The 24,344-nt window shown below is 43.1% G+C and overlaps 1 protein-coding gene across 2 annotated transcripts in view; it reads right to left on the bottom strand.

Annotated features, from left to right (window-relative positions):
* SSH2 (slingshot protein phosphatase 2) overlaps positions 1–24,344 on the bottom strand; it is a 151,113-nt gene that overhangs the window by 116,132 nt on the left and 10,637 nt on the right. The window contains exon 1 of one of the 2 annotated variants that reach the window (XM_030537060.1): positions 15,986–16,135. The exons of the other annotated variant lie outside the window; for it this stretch is intronic. Coding sequence (XP_030392920.1) covers positions 15,986–16,120 — 135 coding nt within the window. The 5' untranslated portion in view covers positions 16,121–16,135. Of the gene's footprint in view, positions 1–15,985; positions 16,136–24,344 lie in introns of those variants that run through there. 2 annotated transcript variants of the gene reach the window in all.

Below are 24,344 nucleotides of genomic sequence, written 5' to 3' on the forward strand. Positions count from 1 at the left end.
TACACACATCCTGAACTGGTGGAATATGATCCTCCAAGCTAGGACTGGGTAGCACCTGGTGTTGAGCTGTGGTTTAAGTGCTACTGTTTATGTATAATCTCCCCCACACCCCCACACAGTTCTGTTGCCTTCCTTCAACTTGCCTTGTCTATTGATCGTTTGCAGGTACAGGAGCTTTTACTGAGAAGCAAGAGATTGTTTAGCCTCAGCCGGGACCTGTAAAACAGTTCTGGCCAGGTGCAATAAGCAAGCAGAGATACTGCAGCTGGTTCCAAGTGAAAACTGGAGCAGGGAAGGAGAGGAGTTTTTTTTCCTGCAGGTTTTAAAATAAAAGGTGAAGTCTCAAGGTCCCTCCCAAGGCTGCATTTCGAGGATTCCTCATTTAACTTTCCCAGTTTCTCCCAGCCACAACCATCCCAAACAGGACCTCCAGAAGTCTGTGTTGGTATTGCTTGCATTAGTCCCAGACTGGTGGCTTTTGAAAGTATTTAGACATGTGCCTAGAGCACTCACCTGGTGTAATTTAAGACAAGTGTACCATGAAAGCAGCATGCCTCCTCCAGAGAAAGTGGGTAAAATGGATGGGAGATTATATCATCTCCCCCTATATAGGGCTGACACCCAAAGCGTCTTCGTGTCTCAGTGGTGCTGGAACAGCACCGTTTATTTGGTTTCTTTTCTGCACTCAAGTTTATGTGGTACCTCTGCCCTTCCTCGTTTATTTATCTACTGCTCAGTTTCCAAATTAGCAGCTTCATCCAGTTCAATGGGTCCATGTCTCTGTATTTAAGAGATTCCAGGTGACAGCATGCAGAACAGCAGCAAAGCTAGAGCGCAGCCCATAGCTGCAGGCATCAGTCCCAAAGTCTGAGTCTTTGAATTGGTTTAGAGAGTTGGCATTTAAGGTCAGAAGGGACCAGCAGATCCAGCCTGACACCCTGTATAATCACAGGCCACCAGCACCTGTCCATTAAACACAACAACCAAACAGAGATCCAATATTACAGCCCACAGTAAACTAAACAGCTGTGTGGCACAGGCAGAGAACAGGAGGGACTGAGGTGCACCAATGTCTGAGGGCCCACAATGGCAGGGAAGTAATTACATAAAATACACTCAGATAATCCTGATAAGTGACCCTCACCCCAAGAGTTGACCTGAGCAGGGGAGAATTCCTTCCTGGCCCCACACATGGCCATCAGTTAGTCCTGACCATGTGAGCACGAACCAGCCAGCCAAGCCCTAGAGAGACAGAGAGACAACCCATTTCGTGCTACCTCGGTGCTCTGGCCTTCCTCACCCAATGTCCCATCTCCAGCCATGACCAATCCTGATGCTTCAGAGGAAGCAGATCAAACTCCCATATACTTTGTTTGCAGCATAACATCATTCATTCAAGTGGGGACAAAAACCAGCAGACTAAGGCAGTTGCTCTGTCTCAGTCCTCTCCACCCCTCGCAGAACAAGACTACCGTCAGGTTTGTAAATCCAAGCAGTTCTGGCTCCTGAGCCACTTAAGGGAGTAGCTTTGGTGCAGTCTGTGAGATCCTGCAAGCACAAGAAAGCAAGTGACTGTTCATCTGTGTCAGGAGGACAGAAGGAAGAACAGTAGAAGTCACCAGAGTCTGTGGTATTGCATTTTCAATTGTTGCCCAATCATCTCTAATCAAATCTCTGGTCATTTTTCAGTATTCCAGTACTGGCTGTCAAGGAGCCTATTTTGTGAAAAACAAAAGCTCTCTGGTTGACCAGGAGCTGCAGTTCCTTTACCCCTTGGACCAAGTTTTCTTCCTCATAGGGGATGAAGGACGTCATCTTGCATAGACTGAACTGGATGGCAGCGTAAGAACAAACCGGTACTGCAGAGCCCCTATCTGCCTATTTATTGAATAAAAGGGTCACCACCAACATATCATCCCTTCCTGGGGCGATCTTAATTCATTGGACATAAAAATTAACAGAGGCTGGCAATGCAGGGCACTGTCTTCAGAAAGTGTCGGAGGTCTCAGCTTTCTTCACAGTCTGCAAGGAAAAATATGACTTTTTCCGATGAAATCCCCAACAACAAATCAGCGAACGCTGATTCAGTGGCAAAGGAGGGATTAACAAGGAAAAACGTGGAATAGTCAAACTCCGTACGTCATAGACACGAGACAGAAGCAAGCTGAAGACAGGTTTTCTTTTATTTTCACAATATACAAGTTATCAACCGCATGCCAGCTCCACCTTTCAGATAATATGGAAAATGCAACTTTGGCTCTGACCAGAAGAGAGAGCTAGTCATGTTGCCCGTGCCATCATGGCAGCTGTGTCACTTTTTGAACCAGCCAACAGGGAAAGAGGGAAGAGCTGGTTTGCCTGACAAGAAAAAAGAAAAAACAACAAACAACAAAAAGTCTATTGTCTTTCTTGCCACAGAACAGGATTTATTTGACCTCTGAAAGGTCACCAGACCCACCACTTTTGCTACCCTGCTGTTGCTATGTAGTAACCGTCTGTATAATCCTGGTCTTCTTTGTGCCATCTGTTTCCCTTTGGCAGACTCGTCATTAGTGACAAAATACTACAACTCATATCTCCTTAGTAACAGATTATTTTTTCCTAATCTTTTTACCAATCCTGTAATCTACACAGGGTTTGATTCTCTGCAGGGGCCGCATGACGACATCTGTGCAAAATACTTGGTAGGGACAGCAGGAAAGATGTTTGGGGTGAGGGGAGAGAGACAAAAAAAAAAAAAAAAATCATTGAAACCAGATGTTCTTGTTATATCAGAACAAGCCACGGTGCCTGCTGTCAGGAAGAGATTTCAGATATGGCAGGCAGTACGCTTTAAAGGCTACCGGAAGTTTTAAAGGTAACTGGATTATCAGCAGAGTTTTCATTCTGTACACAGTTCTCTACCTACAAGCGTTCTGGTTTTTTACCCCAAACCATCCTTCCTCAAACTTTACACAATACTTACAATGGGATTTTAGAAACGCTCTGATCCACAACATTGTGCAGGTAAAAAAAAGGGCTTGATTTCCAATCCAGCGATTGGCTTCTCCACCACAGGCTTTTAATCAGCAACTGCATGCTGCCTTTGGTTTCTTAATCCTTAAATCCCTGCATTTTCTCCTTCCTCTTAATCTGGTTAAAAGCCTCTTCTTCTCCTCCTTTGCTATCCATGCGTACAGTGACCACTCGAAGAGCGCCACTGCAGAAGCAGATACCAGCAAGATGTGCCGACTCCATGGAAGAGCAAGGTCTTTGGGGAAATTAAGTATATAGACCATAACTGGTTAGATACTACAGTGACAGGCACTAGAGAGAATCCTAAAACAGATTAAAATGAGATAGATTTCCTAAGGCGTGTCCTTGCATCTAAGGAACCTATTACACCAGCACTCAGCATGTCTGAGCATCCAGCCTCTTAAGAGCCGAATGTCAAAAAACACCCAGGTTTGGACATTTTGGTCAAGCTTACAGCTGTATTTCATCCTAAGGAATTCAGCATGAACAGCTGCCAAGCTGGAGGTCATCTGAAAATCGAACAGACTTTCCGAGCTACAACTAGGAGTCATGTGGCTAAAACCCCCATCTAAGGTGCTGAAACCGCAACTGACTAAGTTCTTGTGCTCATGAAACTGAGGGACTGGCCACCCGCCTGAAGTCACGCATGACCCAGACAGCTGGGTTTTATACAAGCTGCCCCCAAGCAGCTCTGCTTGACTGCTTGTCGCCTGCTCTGAGGCACAGCTACTCTCATCCCAAGCAGGCATCAGTGGTACCAACCATGGGGTGCTTTTCCTTGTCTGATGGGGAACACCAACTGCTCTGATGGTGTAACTCCCTTACGTGCCACTGCTTCTCCAGGACTGCACTCAGAGGCTGACAGCATAAGGAGCGTAACTCCGCTCTACCAAATGCAACCCCTTAATCTCTCAGGGATCCCAATACATATCGTTTCTCCTCCAGCTATGGAGGAGACATTGCATTCACTTTGTGTAACATTCACACAATAAATTGTCCCAGCAAATCCCTGCTGAAAATAAAACCCAACAGACCTCATTTCAACAGGCAACATGGATTTAAACTGAGGCTTAATAGGAGTGATTCTGGTAATGAAAGAGGAGACTGTTTAGTAGTGGTACCATAAGGATCTCTACAGAAAATCCAGCTTAAAATTAGCATTAATTGACAAGGCAGTGAGGGAATTTGAAGAGACAGGTATCAACTGTTTTTTGTCCAAGAAGGAAAAATGAACTGATGAAGATACAAGTCTGCAATACACTGGCATTAGCACAGCTTCAGGCTGTGTCTGAATTATTCCATGCATGTGCTGACAGACTGGATAGCACTGCAAGAGGAGATGCAGCTACAGCTCTTTGATGGTGTCACCCTGTCCATGGGGCTAAGGCAGGAACATACTACATACACTTCAATAAGGAAGTCATAATTTTTCCATTATGCATTCATGGGAGTTCAAACCACCAAGCACCGAAACATAGAAACCACCTACATGAGATGTTGGCTTCTAGCCAACTGCAGTGAGAAATTTCATGGGAGACATTCAGAGAGTATAAAACTTTCTTACAAACCCATTGTGCTTACTGGGACTGTTACTTCTTGTAGAAAGGGAGCCTGGGTACTTAGACTAGCTGCCTTTGTACCCGATATAAGGAGAATTTAGCTTTGTCTAGGTGAGAAGTTTCCACCAGTTTAAATCAGTTGTTAAAATGATGCAACCCTTGCACGGACACTCTTATTTTGGTTTACAAATGGCTTTTTGTGCTTTAGCTGAAGTCCCCTGGGAATGAAATAAGCCACTCACCCCAAAAAGAAGAGAGAGTCCACCCGAAGTCTGCACTGGTTTAAACCAATTTCAGTTTAAATTCACCTCTGATTATATTGGGACAGCTTTCTCGTGTAGAAAAGCTGTCTGAAGCTACATCATATACTGAGAAAGCAAGACTTCTCTTTTCCACAATGCAATAGTTATTGCCCTTTCCACAAGTCACCAGGCTATGTAAGCACCCACTATATTCTACTGCTATCCTCAAGGGACTGAACAACACTCGACAAGTCACCCGATAGGTTCCTGGCCAGAAATCTAGTGCTCAGCCTGCCAACAGAGCTCAACACACATGCAAGGTCTGGAGCATGCAGCAGGGTGATGACTAAGTCCTCATGGAACATCTGGACAGAGCCATGCTGAAGACAGATAGGCAGGACACAGAGGCTACAGAATTAAGCATCAGTTGAGATGAACAGAGGCAATTCACACCATTGTTATGGGAAAAATAATCCTGTCCTCTCCCTTTTCAGGAGAGAGTCACCTGTAGCAGAGCTCGTGTGGTTCTACTGCCCAGCTGGTGGGATGGAAAATGCACACTCTGCAAAGCACCAAGCCAGCTTTGTGTATTTTCTTCCTGCTGGATTTGGGGTGAACCCAGCAGATCTGCAACTATATGGATCCACCAGGCTCTCCCCAGCTGCACTGGCAACCCGAGTGCAGAGGAGGCTAGGCTTGCTCAGAGGCCAAGTTACAGCTACAGAGCAGTTCTGGGGGGAAAAGTGGGCCTGGGAAAAATGGTGCACCCCCCTGAGACCTTCCCAGTGCACAGCCAGGCTGCGTGCTGGAGCCAGGAGTTGGGCAACAGGCAGCTGGAAGAACGTTAAGACTACCTGGGTCCCATACTGAAGGTTTCCTCACAGCCATAAGGGCTAGAATCCGAGAATGTTCTATTTTAAAACGAAAGATTAAATGCTGCAGAAAGAGCACTGCACTCCCCGACGCTTCTTACAGGGGAGTCAGAGCTACCAGAACCACATAGTCCCACGTCCACTCCCTTGGCCTTGTCTGTGCCAATATACGTAGGACCGATGTGAAGACTTGCTGCACAGCATGCAGGGGCTAGCAACATCTCTGCAGCACTGTCTTTGCTAAAGGCCTCTCACGTGTCCCTGTCACCACCCGAGTGAATTTCACCTAGTGACAGTAATGCAAGGAACAGCATAACTTTGATTTGCCCATGGACAGAAAGGAGTGCTCCCTGGAAGGGTGTGTATTTACACTGCACTGCAGTCCTAGCTCAACTCCCAGCTGTACTTTGCAGCTAAGGGCAGAAAGTTTCAGACTAGTCCCAACTGGATAAGACCAATTCAAAAAGATTTCCTATTCTACAGTGCTGGAAGAGAAACTTTGCTCTTTGTTGGCCGTACATGGCACGTGGACATACATTCTTAGAGCCTAACCTTCTGAGTTTGATGGTGGAGATCCAAACATCAGCAAACTCACAGCTACCTACACCGATTTACCAAAGCTAGAGTCCTGCTTTAACCTACGTCACTTTTGAAGAGACCGAAGCTTTAGAAAGCAGAAGTCTCCTTTCCAAGCAAGTTCTTATATCTCCAGATCTGCGCATCATGTGGCTAAGGAAATAGAGCCCCAACTTACTATTTTCACGCTCTGACACAATAGACACATCTGATCCCCATTCTATCAGACATGTACCAGGGATACAATGCTTATTACTGATTATTAATCATGTACAGAGGTGCATCGTGCTTCACAGCACAGACAAACGTCGAGGCTCTGTCCTGAGGCTCTTACAGCGTGGGGAAGAACAGATGAAAAATGGCAAAGACAATACAGGCAGATGGTCAGTACGTGGCTAAAGCACACGGTCCGACTGCTGCATGGCTGTTTGAGGTAAGTGTTATTTTGGAGGGTTTAGTTTATATATAAGGATGAAAGTCACTTAGAAGCTGTAGGTTTTGAGAGGAACGGCACAGTGGACAGGGTCACGAGGGCACTCCAGGAAGACTGGCAGCCTAGAAGTAGGCCCAGGGACAAGCATGGGGAGGAGAAAAAAGGGCACAGATGAGAGGCTTATCTGAGCAAAGGGAGCATGGGTCTAAAAGGAGACGAGGTCAGAGAGGTCCAGTTATCCAGTGTTTATTTATCTGGACTCCCATTTACACAGATTGCCCAGAACGTCCACCTGTAATCACTGCTGCATGTTTCACACTTCTGCCGGATGGCCTTTTCAGTCGGCAGCATGACTGCACTTCTGCACTCTTGAAGTGGGTATTTGAAGATTATATTATGCACTTATTAACGGAGGCATTGTGCATCTGACCGAGACCAGGGGCAACACTTGGTGATATGTTTACCTTGTTAGACTGAAGAAGTGCTGCAGGTACAGCACACTAACACAGCAGATTAAAGCTGCATTAATTTAAATTAGAGAGAGAGATGCCACATTTTTCTGAACAGCTTCAAAGAAGGCCACCGGCCATTTGGGATACATATTTATAGGACAATTCAAATCATGAGGCTCTACAGCCAGCCTCCTTTGTAGGTTTGTCATCTTTGGTCAAGAGACATGCTATAGAATGGTTATCAGAGGTCTATGGAGCAGAGAGACCTAAACACACTGTGTTTATATTACAACACCTACAATTCTGCAAGAGACTGCTCCAAATGCTCTCTGCCTCCAGCACCAATTCCCCCATCAGTTTTGTAAATACACCCAGTCCAGTGTGAACGGATACACTTACTGAGGAAAGGGGGTAAAAGGGTATGTCAACTTCATTAGAAGCCCCCATTTTCAAGAGCTGAGAACCACTGTAAAAATAAGTAAATTAATCTTCCAGACTGAAATTCAGCAAAACAAGGTCTTCGTCCAGGAACAAGTTAAAACAAGACGACTCATGTCTTACAACTCCAGAGACCAATTCTACATGGCTTTGGTTTATTTTCCCATCAAGAGCTTTTGTTCAGAATAACTTTTAGGCCATTCAGAACTAAATGTAGTGATTTAAGGGGTGAAAGAAAAAAAGGAATTTTTTTAAAAGAATTCTCACATTCAAATATGTTAAGTATTGACCTTTTAAAAAATTTTTGCGCACGACACACTTGCACCAGCAATTCTAGTGACTGCATTTAAGGACATAGGAAGAGAAGTTCCACACACTGTATTACTATGACAAGGCAGCTTTAACAGCCCATTATCAAGTGTCAGGTAAAACTAAGCCCAGGTCTACACTACAAGCTTTACGTCAGTACAACTACGTCACCAGGGGTGTGGAAATCCACACCCGAGTGCTGCAGTTATACTGACCCAGCACTAAGTGTGGACAGTGCTGTGTTGATGGGACGTAGTTACCGCCTCTTGGGGAGGTAGAGTACCTATGTCAAAGGAGAAGCTCTCCCATTGGCATAGACAGCATTTTCTGTAAGCACAACACCGGCATAACTGCAGTGCTGTAAAGCCATGTCTACATTTTTTTTTTTTGGCACCACAAGAGTATTTGAGTCCAGTTTTAGCCACCAGAGTTTGAAAGCCATGGCATTCCATCCCAAAGGCCACCATGAACTATCATTAAGACAGAAGGGAGCCTAGAAGGCTCGGGGCTTCAGTCTTCTGTGGCTCAGACTATTACACATACCACATTTAAGAAACCACATGCAAGAATCATTAGAACAGATGCTGTTAAACATGGATACAATAAATGGAATAGTTTGGGTCCCACATCCAACACTGTTACCAGCGTTCATTGAGTTCACTGGTATTTTAGTATTGTGTAGATAACAGCACCCTCCTTGCGAGCATGGACGACCACAAGCCAGTTTATGTCATTGAGGATTGAGGAAGAGTTTTTCAGATAGTTAGAAGCAAAGCTTGATGCTTCAGTCCTCATCTTTTGGCATGTCACTATATATACTAATGCCCAAAGAAAGCATGAGAAGAGGGGAGAGCCATCAAAAGCCATTTAGCTGTACAACTTAAATAAACTTGATTAAAGATTTGAGTTTGAGTTTACTTCAGCCTGCATTTCCCTGCATCCTAGTACCCTCTGCTTTGTACAGGCAAAGTCTGCAGTAAAAGGAAAGGCAATGCGTTTTCTCTGCAGTCCTGTTAAAACAGAGCACTCGCTCACTCAGACTGCATCAAAGACTAGCACAGTTGAGCCTGAAAGGTGTGTACACATGTACCAAATCGTATTAGAACTAGAAGAGGTCAGCCCTCTCTAATACATGTAAGCCTTCAATCCTTCTAATTCTCTTGAGGAAAGTACCTCTGAAGACTGAGCAGATCAAGTGAGAATGATCCCCCAAATCCATGGCTCTCCCGAGCCAAGCGGAAATGGTACGGAACCTGTAAGCATAAAAGGTTAAATGTAAAAAAAGGCAAAAAACAAGGCATAAGTAAAAATGAATCTCACTTAAACCCAGAGGAGCAAGGAGCTCTCGAGTTAAGGCTGAACCTCAGAACCAACATGAAGTTATGCCATTGTGTGGAAATACAGAGCCGTGTCAATAATTCTCCTTCCCCCTTGGAATATAAAGTTCTCGTCCACCTCCAATAATTCTGCAAGACTCCGCTCCAAATGCTCCACACTCCAGGAACCAATTCCCTCATTATCTTTACTGAAAAAGTCTTGCTATGTAGCAAACTGATGAGACTGACCATTTTGAAAATCTCATGTTTAGCTGAGGCCAGCATGGCATTTGCTAATTCAGGCCTAGACAGACTGAGATGTGCTGCTACAACACTGGATTATGATGGGATACCCCTTTGTCGTCTCACTCGCTCATACAGATCCCATGCAAAAGGTATTAATTTCACTTAAAATTCTTGAAGCCACTTTCTAAACAGATAGAGAAGCAGCTGAGTTGTGAAACTTGTACACCAGTCACACATCAAGAGAACCCTGCATTCAAGTCATGCAGAGAGCCAACTGCTAGAAGCAGAACAAAAAAACAGAAAGAGGAACTTGGTACCATGTCATATGTCATTTACTGCCACTCTTTGGTTTGCGGGCCCCTAACCCTCCCTATTTTGATTGGGAGCCACAAACTCATGAATTCTACTCCCAAGTCCCAACTTAGCCACTGCCTCTCTATGGGCAGGGAAGTCATTTTGCCTCCTGGTGCTTCAGTTTCCACATTGGTCAAATTGGAGACAATTCTACATTGCCAGCCTCCGAGGGATGTTGAGAGTATGAACCTGCAGATTCACACAGAACTGTTAAAGGAGGCAGAGCTCTGCAAGTGCAATGGGAAAACCCTACCAGTGGCATCTTCAGCTTTTATCAATCTACAGCATTTCCAAGCTTCAAGGAAAAAGGCCTTGAAAACTTCAGACTAAAAATTAGAAGTTATACAAGCAGTGGCCAGCAATTAAAGAAGTCTCTATGCACCATTATACAGTAAGAATTCCTTACGTTAAGTAACAGGGAAAACCTCCACATACTATGGGTCAATAACTATTTAAGCCTGATGGATCAGAGGCACACTTTACCATACCCAGAAGGGCAGAGAAAGCAACTCCACACGTTCAAAGGAATAAAGATCATGTGATGGTTTTTTATTCTCCTAACTGAGTAACTAATCTTGCTGCAGGCTTCTGCTTTTCATCTTTAGACAGTCAGTGATCAGTGTATTTATTAACAAATTAGCTAGGGATATTTGCATCTGCTCCTGCAGATCCTGGCCATCTAGGAAACACAGCATAGGCGCTTGCTGCATAGACATCTGTTATTTTTTGTGACATGTCTAAGGTTTGGAGATGAGGGCAGCTGGCTTCCAACTTTTCTTCACTAGTTTATAAGTAACTACTTTTTAAACAGCCAAGTTCTAAAGAAAAAACAAAAAACAAAACACAAAAATCCAACCCACACCACACACTCAAAACAAACCTAAAAGCATGAAAGCAATGTTTTCAAATCCCAAAGCCTTACAAAAACAACTCATATACAAATATTCCTAGCAAGTCTGGGGGAAAAGCTTTGAGGAATCCTGGATGGATCTAGTCAATGAACAAGTGGTTTTCTATAAAATTTAACCCAGACTATCTACTACTGGGTTATAATCACCAAAAATAGCAATATTGTTACCAGTTGGCTATTTCTAAAGGAAGAACATTCCCAAGGCACTTAGTGCCTTTTGACCCTGAAATATCCTCGTACAGTTTGCACTACCCAGCTCTAAAATCCAAGTGAAACAAACACCAAGAAAAGATGATGTAACTTCAGATTCCTTGGGTTAGAGTCTGCTCCAAAACATGGTTGAAACCATCAAACAGAAGCATATTTTTTAGGACTCATGAACCACCACACGACATCGCCACAAGAGGCCAATTTAATAAGTGTAAATTTTAAGCTTCCAGACACCCATAGGCATCACATTTTTAAAAACTGCTTCAAAACTCCTTATGGGAATGAAGCTGATATGCCTTAGAAGGAAGACCTGGCCAAACAAAGGTCATTACAGTAACCAGAACACCATAATGAAGGGCTTAGCATTGAAAGAGAGGGACAGCTCAGTGGTTTGTGCACTAGCCTGCTAAACCCAGGGGTGCGAGCTCAATCCTTGAGGGGGCCACTTAGGGATCTGGGACAAAATCAGTACTTGGTCCTGCTAGTGAAGGCAGGGGGCTGGACTCAACCTTTTGGGGTCCCTTCCAGTTCTATGAGATATAAATTAAAATCAGGAGCTGTTTTATCAAGATTTTCAGCTACACACAGCTAGCAACACTGCTTGTTACTTTTTCCCTGCTGTTGTGATTATTAATAAGAAAATGAAGCAAGCCAGATTTGACTTTTTCTTCATTTGGTCACTGCTTTTTCCAGCATCCTCACAAGTCTGTGTTCTGGAACACTGAATTTAGAATGTTATTAGGATGGCTAGCACCACTGGGGTCTAAATAATCTGAAGAGATGCCACTTACTTACAGGCAATGAAAGCTGAGCAGCAGTCTCTGAAGAAAGAAAGGTTTGGCGATATTGTCTCTTCAGTGCACACATGCACCCTTCCCATTTCCTATAGTAAGAGTTGTACAGGATCAGAAAGCGGCAGACAAAAGACAGACCCTGTCTGAGATGCTCTGAAACAAGTAGAGTGCGTTCCCACTTGCCCTTTGAAAAGGGTGGATGTTACATGTATACGTTATCCCAAGTTGCACAACTGACAATACCATCCTTCCATCACACAGCCAACACATTCTCAATCCCCGCTGACATCTGCTTACTCACTAAAGGAGAAGACTATAGCTAAAAGCAAAAGCTAAAATAGAAACAAAGTCGACTGTTCTGCTTTAAATAAAGTCACTCTGGAAATCGGTTGAGCACATTTAAGGTCTGTGTTGACTTATGTCCTGGGACAATATTCTATTTTAAGAGTTCAGGCAAGATGATTCATGTGGGAAAGCATTTTTAAAAGCTATTTACATTTCCCTTTTCAACATGTTGTACCAGAAACTGGCCCAAAGTGCTAAACATAGGAGAGACCTTTCAAGGCCTATCTGGAAAAGCAGTAAAGAATGCAAATAAGCCACAATAACTCAGTCTCCTATTACCGTACTGATTACTGTAGACTCACCTCTGGGATGAATTAATCTCCAGCTGCAAGCCCGCACTTGGGAGAATCCCTCTATTAGCAGATTCACAGGGTGGCGAAAACATGTATGAAATACACAGTTACTAATGCTAAGGAACCTGGTAAGAACATCAGTTTTCTTCCACTGGAAACAGGTCTTCAGAACTTTACCAAGGCATGGCCTGAACGGTTAATTCTTTTGCAACTACAGTACTGTTGAAGACATAGGATGCAGGGCAATGGAGACCTGAGCCCCATGTAGGAGTGAATTGCCACCTTTCTGATTTGACAGGTTATGTCTACACAGCAAATGAAAACCTGCAGGTGGCCTGTGCCAACTGCCTCGGGCTCATGGGGCTCAGGCTGCAGGGCTGTTCATTGCTGTGTAGACTTCCAGGCTCCAGGCCCAGCCCAGACTCTGGGACCCTCCCAGAATTTTATTAGCCAGCCTCATGGGCTTCTGATCTACAAAGAAAATCCAGCTGGCCCCCTAGAGGATCCAAAAAAACAGCCAAGAGGCCAGTGTTCTATTTCTGTGGAATTGGTCCAACATACCGCTTGTAATCCAGCTCACCTTCTCTTTCATTCATGCATCTCCATGGGGTTACACCTTTTCACTTCCTTGTCTCCAGATCAAGGCTCTTTATGAAGCTTGATAGCATTCTATAGTACCCTTCAAACACCAGACTCCAGATCATTATTCTAGCACAGTTTTAAATTACTTGTACATCTTGCTGGATTCAAAGTTGCTTTAACAGCTCAAGAAAAAGACCAGGGCAACATTATGGTCAGCTCAGTAAAGAGCTTTTCTCAAATGTGCAGCTATAGTATTTAAAAAACAGAAACAGAGGGGGTTCAGAGACAAGCAATCTGAATGACAAGGGACATGGAAAGATACAAAGGATAGGGACTACTAAATATTGCCAGTTCAGAGAGAAGCCACATATACAAAGTTCAAGGGAAAACATGCCAGCCTGTTGCTCTGATGGCATGGACACCAGCAAGGCATTTGTGCTGGACAGAGAAGAAGCCCTATAATTAATGCAAAGAATTCTGGTATGTAAGAGAAAGTAGCTGAATGATACCATCCACAACGCAGCAAACCTCCAGCGTTACTTTGCCAGGGTTCAATCTCAATTAGACCATGACTAGTCACGCCAATTAGGATGTCAATTCAGATTTAAAATGAAACAGTATCTAGACTCCAGGGAAGGGAAATGGTTGTGTCATTATTCCAGTAGTTTGAGCCAAATAAGGATCCACAGTGAGGAAGCAGAGCAAGCTCTGACAGGTTCAGAGAGACAAATGTGTTGCCCTTCATTTGAAAAGGGATGTTATTTTGGCCTTAACACCCATACTGAGCAAGAGGTTAGCCCTTTTACATACAGTGAGACGTGGCATGGAGAGGTGAGGCATCTCGTGGATCATTCAGCAAGTTCATGGCAGAGCAGGGGGAAATGTCCTCTGCACAGCCGAGTTCCCAGTGCTCCTACTCCATCACTGCCTTCCACTGTATATTAGTGGTGCAGCAGGAGGCCACAGTGTGCCTTTGGGCTATTTAATAAAGCCTGGAGCACTTCTCCTTTTCCTGTCTGGCACTGGAAACCCGTCAGGAATCTGCAATAACTGGACAAACACTTGGGCTTCAAAGAAGTCTCTCAAGAACTTCAGCTAGAACTGGGCCAAGGCCCATCTTCTAAAAATTACTGGAAGTACAAATGACCATGAAGTCAAGTTACCCAACATTTTGTTAAACCAGCAAGCAGAAGTGGTGTTGCATGAGGTCATTTTGGAGGCCGTTCAATGATAACTTCCAGGTCTGATGTCAGTGTCACATGTTTGAAGGGAACAGTCTGCAGCTGGATATTTTAATGTTCTCTATTAATGAAGAGTACAGAAAAGCCAGTTGATTATAAATTCAACACAATTGGCTAATGAATTGGTGTGTTAGGTCATAGTAACAGTTGCCAGACCCAAGAGCTGATATTTCCATGATGAAGTTTGGCCATTTAAAAAAAATATTTTTCTTTTTAGCCATTAAGAACAGTTTTAAAGGAAATACACTGCCTTATCAGTGCATCAGTTTCATTAGCACAATGTTCCACTATTTCCTAGTTTCTTATAAACAGATTTTCCCTGTTCACAGGTTGCCCTCCAGCTGGCATAGGAGTAAGCAAAAACTTAGCTCAGCAATTGCACTACTAGTGTCTTGGAGTGCTGGAATACAAGCGCTTACTAAGGTCACACAGCCGCATCACTGGATTGGCCAACCCTGTGGTTAAAGCCATTCTCCCAGAGATTTCAGTTACCAAGTTTGTATTTCCTTTTTTAATGCAGTAACAGCAACATCCAACAGAAGAAGTTCAGTCATGAGCATTTATGCTCAGTTACCACTAAACATTTTCGGAAAGCTTCTGCACACTGCCAATCCTTCCTGCTCGTACCCTGGAATTCCAGCAAGCAGGAATCATTCTGCATCGTGCAAGGTAAAATTGTGCTTTCATTTAGCTACTGTGTAGAACTTAAGGAAGGGGAAAGTGACAAAACAGGACACATTCCATGTATTTGAATAAGCCGTTCACTTTTCTGGGGGACATGGAGGAGGGTATTTTCAAAAGTACTGAGCACTGGCTTGACTCTGCTCCACACCTCACAGTCAATGGTAAAAAACTCTTAAGGTCACTCTTTGGCAGACATTTAAGCATGCATCTAACTCAAGCCATTATCCATATCCCACTGTTATTACAGGCGGAAAGAAACAAGACTTTTAGCCACTTCTTTAGAGGCTAGGGGGTGTTCTACACGTCCAGCTCTGCCTCTTCACTGTTGCATGACTTTAGACAAGTCCCTCTTTAACCTAACGGTGCCTCAGATTCCCCCTCTCTGGAAGAGGATTAACATTTACCAGCTCTGACAGGGTTTATGCTGCAACTGGAGTTACTCCCAAGAAACTAGCAGGACAAGCATTTTAAGTGTCATGTTTATTTCCATGATGGCGCTATTCAGTGAGAATAGCTGGGTTTAATCAAGAGCAGCTACAGAAAACCCTCCACAATCCATTACATTTACTGAGATGGGCTAATCTGTGCCGCTACAGAAAGACGTTAGCACAAAGTGCAGAAACAAAGCAAACCCAAAGCTGAAATGTGAGGGTGATTTCGTTTGTGCCATGGACAAAGACTGGAGCATTTCTAGATTTGCCAGTAAGTACTGCAAGAACAATGAAAGCCAGGAAGCAATGGAAATACTGGGAGGATGAGTCTGGGTTGGGAGAGCAAAGCAGAGGAGTTCAGATACACTCCGGGCCTCTGGCAGGATGACCAGGCCATGGAACTTTGGGATGTTGAACCCAACCCCACATACCATGTGTGCCACACAAAACCCACAACACTAAGATGAAAAACAAGTATCAGAGGGATAGCCATGTTAGTCTGGATCTGTAAAAGCAGCAAAGAGTCCTGTGGCACCTTATAGACTAAAAGACATATTGGAGCATGAGATTTTGTGGGTGAATCCTCACTTCGTCAGATGCATGTGATGAAAATCTATCCCAGAGCCTACAGACTGTCGCAGGAGGCAGACGTTACTGGGTGCTAGATTCAGACATGTCTATACCATGAGCACTAGAGTGGCACAGATCCGGTACTGCTGCTGTAGCATAGACTTTTCTGACAGCAATGGAAAGGATTTTTCTCGTCGCTGTAGGAAATCCACATCCCTGAGCTCCTGTAGCTGTGCTGGTTGTAGCATTCTTCCATCGATCCAACTGCATCTACACCAGAGCTTAGGTCAGCATAGCCATGGCACTTCTAGACATAGGACAATACAGTACAATTAACCTAAGCCAGATAATTTCCTTAACCCTAAGACATAACTGCAAAATATGCAAAGAAGTAGTTGCAATCTCCACTCCAAACGCTACTCAAAATTACAAGAAGCTAAGCAGTTAAATTTGTATGCTCAGTAAGACAGCCATCATCATTTACCTACCTCTGGGTCAGCATGAAATATCCCTTTACTTTACCAAATACCTTAGGTTCATAGACATCTGAATTCTCATCTAAACCACAAGAATGTATCCTTAATTCCAGCCCATTTCATTTTAAGACAAAACTCCTCTGAAAACCATCATCCTTTCAAAGGTTTATAACTACTTGGCAGTTATATGCAGCCTAAACAAGTCTGTACATTTTTTTTTTTTATTTTAGACTTAATGTAGCATGTACTCTCAGAGAGGTTTACAATGCAACCTTTTGTAGTTAACTTGCTCACAACTGGGCCACTGCCAGGTTGTCATCAATGACATTGTAAAGCAGATGAATGAAGTTCTTATGTGTGGTGACAAGCAGAGTTCTGATATGGTGCATGCATGAACTGAAAGAAGAGTTTGCTATTAATTTGTCAGGTTAATAAATATGATGATTCAGTGCATAAAAGACTTCAAGTCTAAACATCCAGAAGTAATATCTGTAATGCTTTAGTGGTTCAGTGCTCCCTAGAAAAATAAATAAAAAAAAGTTACACACAAGCCAAAAAACAAACAAACCATGGAATAAAAATTCCCCTGCATAGCTTTCCACTCCCTAAGCTCTTCTCACACATTGCAGAAGGTACAGCTCTGCCTTTCGGCCTGCCAACTCCAGACATGTGCCTATTTTGATTGTGAAGTATTTTGTGGCTACTCCTGACAGAAAACACCTCCAAACTGGTTGTCATAGAGCAAACATGACAGATTATATGCTTAAGCAAGCTCATGCACAGAGCCAAAACCAGCAGCAGCCCCTGCGAGAAGAATTCCACATCTTCATTTCAATAACAGAAGAATACTACACTTGGAAATGTTTCGAAACATTCAGCGTCAAGACACGTCAAGCCAAAGACAGTGAAATTATTTCAAATAAGTTTGCATTCACTATCTTGCAATGTGGGAAAGACACACCACCACCACCACCATTGAAAAGTGCTCTTAACTTTTAAATGGACTCCAAAACCACTCAGGATGGTCTCAATGTGGCCCACATAAAGAAATATGGCAACCCTGGATGGGTAGGATGCCGAGAGAACAATCAGGTTGCTCTGTTATTAAGCTTCTTGCCCCAGAAGACTGAATTCACAGAAACAGATTGGTCAACAGCGTTGCCATGAGGTATATGACTATTTCTAGCATAACAGAGAACATCATAACACATGGCCTAAGCTTTGGCATGTCCTACCTTTTTAGTTCTCTTACTGAGCATCCTCCCACCTGAGACTGACTTGACTAGTTCAACCATATGCAAACAGTGAGAGGTACTCAGGTATAGTCACTCGGGCAGTGGACTGGGCATCAGGAGAACTGTTTTATACCCAGCTCCGCAAATGACCTTCTGCGTGGCAAGTCACTTCCTCTCTCTGGGCTGCCACTTCTCTTCCTCACCATTCACCTTGTCTACTTCAATTGCAGCCTCTCTGGACCAGGTACTGTCTCGCGCTCCGTGTATGTACAGCACCTGGCATAATGGCCCCTCCATGTCCATCATAACACAATGCTAATGAATTACTGTGCTATATCCAGATTGTATTTTTACACACTCTGGAATCATTGTATCAAGTTTACACCAGACATCTTAGTATTTAAATAAACTGAATGACACGGATTAAACTAGTACCTTAGCTTTAAAACAAAACCGAAAAAGCCAAAACACACATTTTGGATTAGTTTAGAGCACACCATTTAAAAACTATCCATCCTCCAGATTTTTTTACTCTGAGCATTTCACTGCAGTATCCAAGTTCTTGAAGCCAGTAAATTTATCTGATCTATTGTTTCAAGCCAGGCACACACTGTGTGCCTATTGTTGCACATGTACAAAGGTAAGACACTTGAACATGGCCCATGGTCTCTGAAAAAGCTCTCAAACCATACAGTGCTCCCCTGAATACCGTTCTTCAAACCTATTCGGGGAACCATCCCTGCAGGACTTCAACAGAATACAATGCTTACCTCCATGCATGACACTGACCAGTGGGAAAGAAGATTCCATTCTTGGCACAGGATAAGCAATTAAAGGTCAGCTTTCACTACCAAACTGCCTGGGGTGCCTTTTGTAGGAAAGTTGTAAAGCAAATGGCCTCTTCATTTTCAGAGGCTCCGTACACACACCACAGAAGATGGATTTCAGAGGCAAGGAATAGGTGTACTTGACACTATCAGCATTCAGTTTTCTGAATTCTATGGCATTTTTCTTTTATCTGCATATGAAGGAAGCACAACTCTGGTACCTACTTCAGTTTCCGTTAGTTGACAGCAATCTGCAATACAGCCTGGGCTGTCCTCATACGACCCCTATTTATTCTCTTGGAATGAGCTGGAAGAGCCAGACAGGAGAAACTTGCTCACTGGCCCCTAAACTGGATCACAGCTACGTTAATTTCTCAGATTTCTTTCCAAGTGGAAGACTGACAATAAATACATATGGTTTCTTTCCTCAGCTATCCTCCCCCAAGTCTCAGGCGTGTGGAATGCCCTTACAACAGTTTTATTCTAAATTGGAGCTTGACAGCTCAGCTGTTTTTTAAAAGCCAAAGAATTTAATTTTCAGTCACGTGCAACCAGAATATGAAAAAGAAAGCCGAAAAAGAAAGTGAAAGACGGAAGGTCTTATTAGTTAACGCAAACTGCTTTCCAACGGTCTCTAAATAACCTCAGCCACCGTGTGGCCACCCATCTTTTCCAGTTAAGTCCAGCCCTGTTAAAATGGTGCCGTGCAAAAGAGAGCAACTTAAACCCTCACAAGTTATTTTTTGGGAGCTGAACCAGAGTGACCTTTCATCAGATTAATGACAAACAAATTTAGAAGCTGAATGAGTCAATAACGTAGCCATTAATTAATATCTCTACATTTAATCATTGACTGCTGTATGAGCGTTGCTATTCTGGCCAGTGTTAAACCATATCTCTAAAAGCAAGACCAAATCAGAGGCTGTCAGTGTTTGAAATCTACAGTAGCCTTTGGCATCAGACCAATGTGGACAGTAGACAAAAGAGATTAAGCTGCAGCCTGAGCCAATGGAAGAGGATTGGGGTAGGGCATCTAAACAAAAGACTCTGCAATTGCAGGGTTTTCAGAGACATCTCACATTGGGCCATTGCCCCTACCGTACTCCCAGTCCCATGGGCTTCATGCCAAGCTGTGTTTGCACAACACCTTTGAAAATCAGGCCCAAGCATATTACTGCTGGCATGTTAAGTCTGACCCATTTAGAGCAGACAGCAACACTAAAAGTAGCTACATGGATGGAGCAAACTCAGAGAGAGACTGGCCAGTCATTTTAAGATACTCCCATGATGGAGATAAGAGGAAAACAGATTCCTGCTAGTGAGAAGGGAGACACATATGGAGATAAAATAGTTTATGCTTTTAAGGTGCTTAGACACCACAGTTGTAAGAGCAAAATGTCTAAAAGGAGCAAGGAAGCAGTTTTATAAAGAACGCATGATTGAATATGACATTTATAGTACTATTAAGTTAATTTAGGAGACCTAGAGAGACTGGATGTTTAGCTTAACAGAAACACAGCTGGGAAATGCCCCTGAAGCAGAGAACAAAAAGACCAATGAAATCAAAGCCATTCTAACCTATGCTTTATCCAATAAGGCCAACCGTAATAGGAGCTCAAAATGAAACGTATACCCCCAAATAAAAAATAAAAAGGACCAAAAAATGCCACCATGGCTAAACAGTGTAAAAGAGAGCCCGTTGAAGGCAAAAACGTGTCATTTAAAAAAAAATGCTGTTAGTTTTTGTCTTTTGCCAGTTGCTCTTCAAATTCTCTTTTGGCCTGCTTATTTATACTTGCAAGAGTTTCCTTCTATTCTCCTCAGTAAGATTTGATTTCCAATTTTTCCAATTTTTAAAGTATATCAGAAGCAGGAACTAACAACACTGATTTTTTAAAAAAGGCTCCAGAGGATATCCTTGTCATCGCAGGCCAGTAAAGTCTAAATTTCAGTACCAGATGTATTGATTGAAATTAGAAGAATTATCAGACGCACAGATGAACATGATATGTTGGGGAAAGTCAACACAGCTTTTATAAAGGGAAATCATGTCTCACCAATCTATTAGAATTCTTTGAGGGAGTGAAACATCCCTGTGGACAAGGGCGAACCAGCGGATATAGTGTACTTGGACTTTTAGAAAGCCTCAAAGTCCCTCACCAAAGGCTCTTAAGCAAACTAAGCAGTCATGGGATAAAAGGATCAGTAATTAGTTAAATAGACAAGAAGCAAAGTGTAAGTATAAAATGGTCAGTTTTCGCAATGCAGAGAGGATTGTTCAGCTTAGAAAAAAAAAAGAGACAACTAAGGGATGATATGATAGAGGTCTAACACATCATGAATGGTGTGAAAAAAGTGAACACTAAAGTGTTACTTACCCCTTCACGTAACACAAGAACCAGGGATCACCCAGTGAAATTAATAAGTAGCAGGTTTTAAGTGAACGTAAGGAAGTTCTCTCTTCACACATCGCACCGTCAACCCGCGGAACTCATTACCAGGGGATGTTGTGAAGGCCAAAAGTATAACTGGGTTCAAAACTAAACTAGATAAGTTCATGGAGGATAGGTCCATCAATGGCTATTAGCCAAAATGGTCAGGGATGCAACCCTGTGCTCTGGGTATCCCTACACTTCTGACTGCCAGAGGCTGGAACTGAACAGAGAATGGATCACTTCTGTTCATTCCCTTTCAAACATCTAGCACTGTCAGAAGACAGGATATTGGAACATTGGCCATACTGCATCAAACCATTCTTATGTTCTTCATGGAGCTGCGTGGGTGAGTGACAGCTATGGAGTGTGCTAATGCAGATATACAGCTTTAAAGTCTTCCCAATGGAATGGACAGACATTAAACAAGAGTTTCTTTAGAGTCCAAAAGACTTTTATAAAGTGAAGAAATCCAATTAACAAAAGAACAGTCTTATAGATCAAACAAAAAGCTAGATACTACAGTGCTGGACATCCAATACACCAGAAGGGAAAAACAGCATCCAAATACTGTAACTGTTTTCAAGTACCATGGTGGGTCATTTTGGTGTTTAAGTACATCTTCTTGTGGTGGGGCAGAGGTACATAAGGCAGCCACATTTTGCAAGAGAAAGCAGTTGGGTCATAGAATCACAGAAGAGTAGGGTTGGAAGAGACCTCAGGAGGTATCTAATCCAATCCCCTGCTCAAAGCAGGACCAACCCCAACTAAATCTTTGTAAAACTTTTTGTCAAGCTGGGACTCAAAAACTTCTACAGATGGCGATTCCACCAGAATCAGTCCTATCAGAACCCTTCAGAAGACTAGCTCAGCTTCTACATCAGAAGAAGAGACGACTTTGCTGAAGTAGTGCCTGGACATTCCAACTATCCAGCAGCAGGTCTGATGCTTTCTCTTTCAGAAAACCCAGGCAGTAATGGGGAGCAGAGAGTGACTCCAATGACTCTTAACATGTGTCAGGACTTTAAGCCCAGCAGTTGCTGTGTGGTTGACTTCTGCTTTCTGTATTCAGGGTGCAGTTCTGAATAAAACTTTTCTCCAGACGAGCCCTCACAGTTTCTGTTCTGCATGGGAAAGAGTTCACAGCCTCAGAAGCCAGCTTGCAAAAGACTCTAGTACAGTCTTTGTGCTTCACATTGTGAAATGAAATTACAGTACCAAAGAATAACTAATTTCACCCACGTGAGACTGAGCAGTTTCAATTTAAGCCATGCTAACTCCAGCACGGTATTTTGTACACAGCCCTCTTTGCCCAACTTTTTTGGTGGTGTTGAAGAGCAGCTATATTTATAGTTTTGCCACCCTCACCTTTTCCATTCAGGATCTCGGCAACAAGTTGAATTAAGCACATGAGTACACTGGACCACCGACGAGACTCTGCCTTGCCGATAAGACGTTATGTCAATGGTCGCTGGCCACCCCTTTGCAGTCTGAGAAGCGGTACAATCGCCCAACAGTAAGGGGAAAGAGGAGTCACAAGGAGTTCAATTTCCGTGTTCAATTGTATGAAGTCTTTTCATCAGAACAAATCAAATCAGAACATACTCCACCTTGCTGAAGAGCAAGTTTCTGGGGAGTGCGTTAGTCTTTGTGGAGTTCAACATTAGAATGCGGAAGACTGTAATAACTGTAGCCTAATAAGAATACCAGCTAGAAGGAAGAACTGTCAAAATAGCCAGACGGGGTGATAAGTTTCAAGTAACGCATTAAAACCACATCATGTTTCCTCACCCTGCCCAGGCAGAACTCGTGAAACAAAATGAACAAAAAAGGGAAACCCCTGATAAGACGCGATACGGCTAGCCTGATGTTACTTGTTTATGTAGTTTGGAAGGTCGATAAAGGGTGTTATCACCTCTTCACACACTTCGAAAGGTAAAAGTTAAATTGCATTAGTGTAAATTTTATTTTGCACAGCAGGATGCCTGCATGTGGGAGGGCCTTGTTTGTTTAACTGCTAGGGCCTGTATTACATTAGGGAAGATGAGGTTGCATTTACCTTTTGTATTACTAACCAATATTATATTACATTACAAGACTCCAGCATCAATCCAGAAGACCAGCGTATTCAGAGTTAATACAGCCCAGACTTTTATTGAGCTGCTGCTTGCTTAGCCATTGAAAGAAGCCCTTATAATATTTATTTCACAGATAATTAGATGTGTCTGTTTTAGGTGCTTCTGGAGTGTCTATTCTCAAAGTTGCCCCTATATCTAGGTTACACCCACCTGTGGTTAGGTTTACACACAGCTTGGGGCTGCCCAGTCACTTTCCTGTCAACCTCAGATTTAGTCATGAGCTGCTCTATCGCCCCCGTTTCTTCTGAGGTGCTTTGGAAATGCTATGGTGAAAAGGTGGGATTTACAGCTGCCCTGACAATGCCCAATGAAATCTGCGGTCCCTCTGGGAGAGCAACAGGGGTCACTTCAGAGCATGACTCTCTGAAAGGGGAGAAGCATCAAGCTTTTGTTAACAAATTCAACATGTCAGATAACCACAGCTGCAGTAATAGTTCTCAGATAGCTGCTGGGCCTATTCCATCCAAGGATTAGCATTTATCTCAGGAAGATTTTATTTTTTACGAAAACACACAGTAAGATAGGATAGCTAATGTCTGCAAACCATACAATCACAACTTAACAGATCTGGATAGATTCTCTTTGCAGGTTGCTAGTCCTTGAAGTAACTTGCACTAGAAAGGGTATTAAGCCTATAACTGTAGCAGTGCTAACTGACACCACTGTAACACCTGTTGACAATATCACATATATAAAATTAAGTGCATCATTTTACTTCAGAGAGAACTCCGTGAATACTGTGCCATGTCCATAATTTCCAACTAGCTATAAATATTCTGTGGTTGTTTAATCAAGTACCAAATTCTGTCATGGCTTTGTCTACTTTGACAGATAACACACCTACACTTCAGCTTTGCCATCAGTGTGAAGAATAGATAAGACCAACGTGTGAAGAGGTTTTTTAATTTTAATTGCAGTTTATTGCAATGACTGCAAAGCCTGAGAAAATGTTACTGGGGAAAAACCCATCACGAATGTCCTCAGACAGACCAATAACAATGCAGATACATACTTTGTGCAGGAATATAGTTCAGCAGCTTTTGTCCCTTCAGTGATCAAGAGTATTCACCACCATCTCCCTGAATATCGAGTGCTAAACACCCTCAACTTCCAGCAAGGTATGCTGAATCATAGAACTGGAAGGGACCTCAAGAGGTCATCTAGTCCAGTTCACTGCACTCATGGCAGGACTAAGTATTATCTAGACCATCCCTGACAGGTGTTTGTCTAACTTGCTCATAAAAATCTCCAATGATGGAGATTCCACACTCTCCCTAGGCAATTTATTCCAGTGCTTAACCACCCTGACAGTTAGGACGTTTTTCCTAATGTCCAGCCTAAACTGACCTTGCTGCAATTTAAGC

This window comes from Gopherus evgoodei, chromosome 17 (genome assembly GCF_007399415.2).
Source record: "Gopherus evgoodei ecotype Sinaloan lineage chromosome 17, rGopEvg1_v1.p, whole genome shotgun sequence".
Classification (NCBI taxonomy): Eukaryota; Metazoa; Chordata; order Testudines; family Testudinidae; genus Gopherus; species Gopherus evgoodei.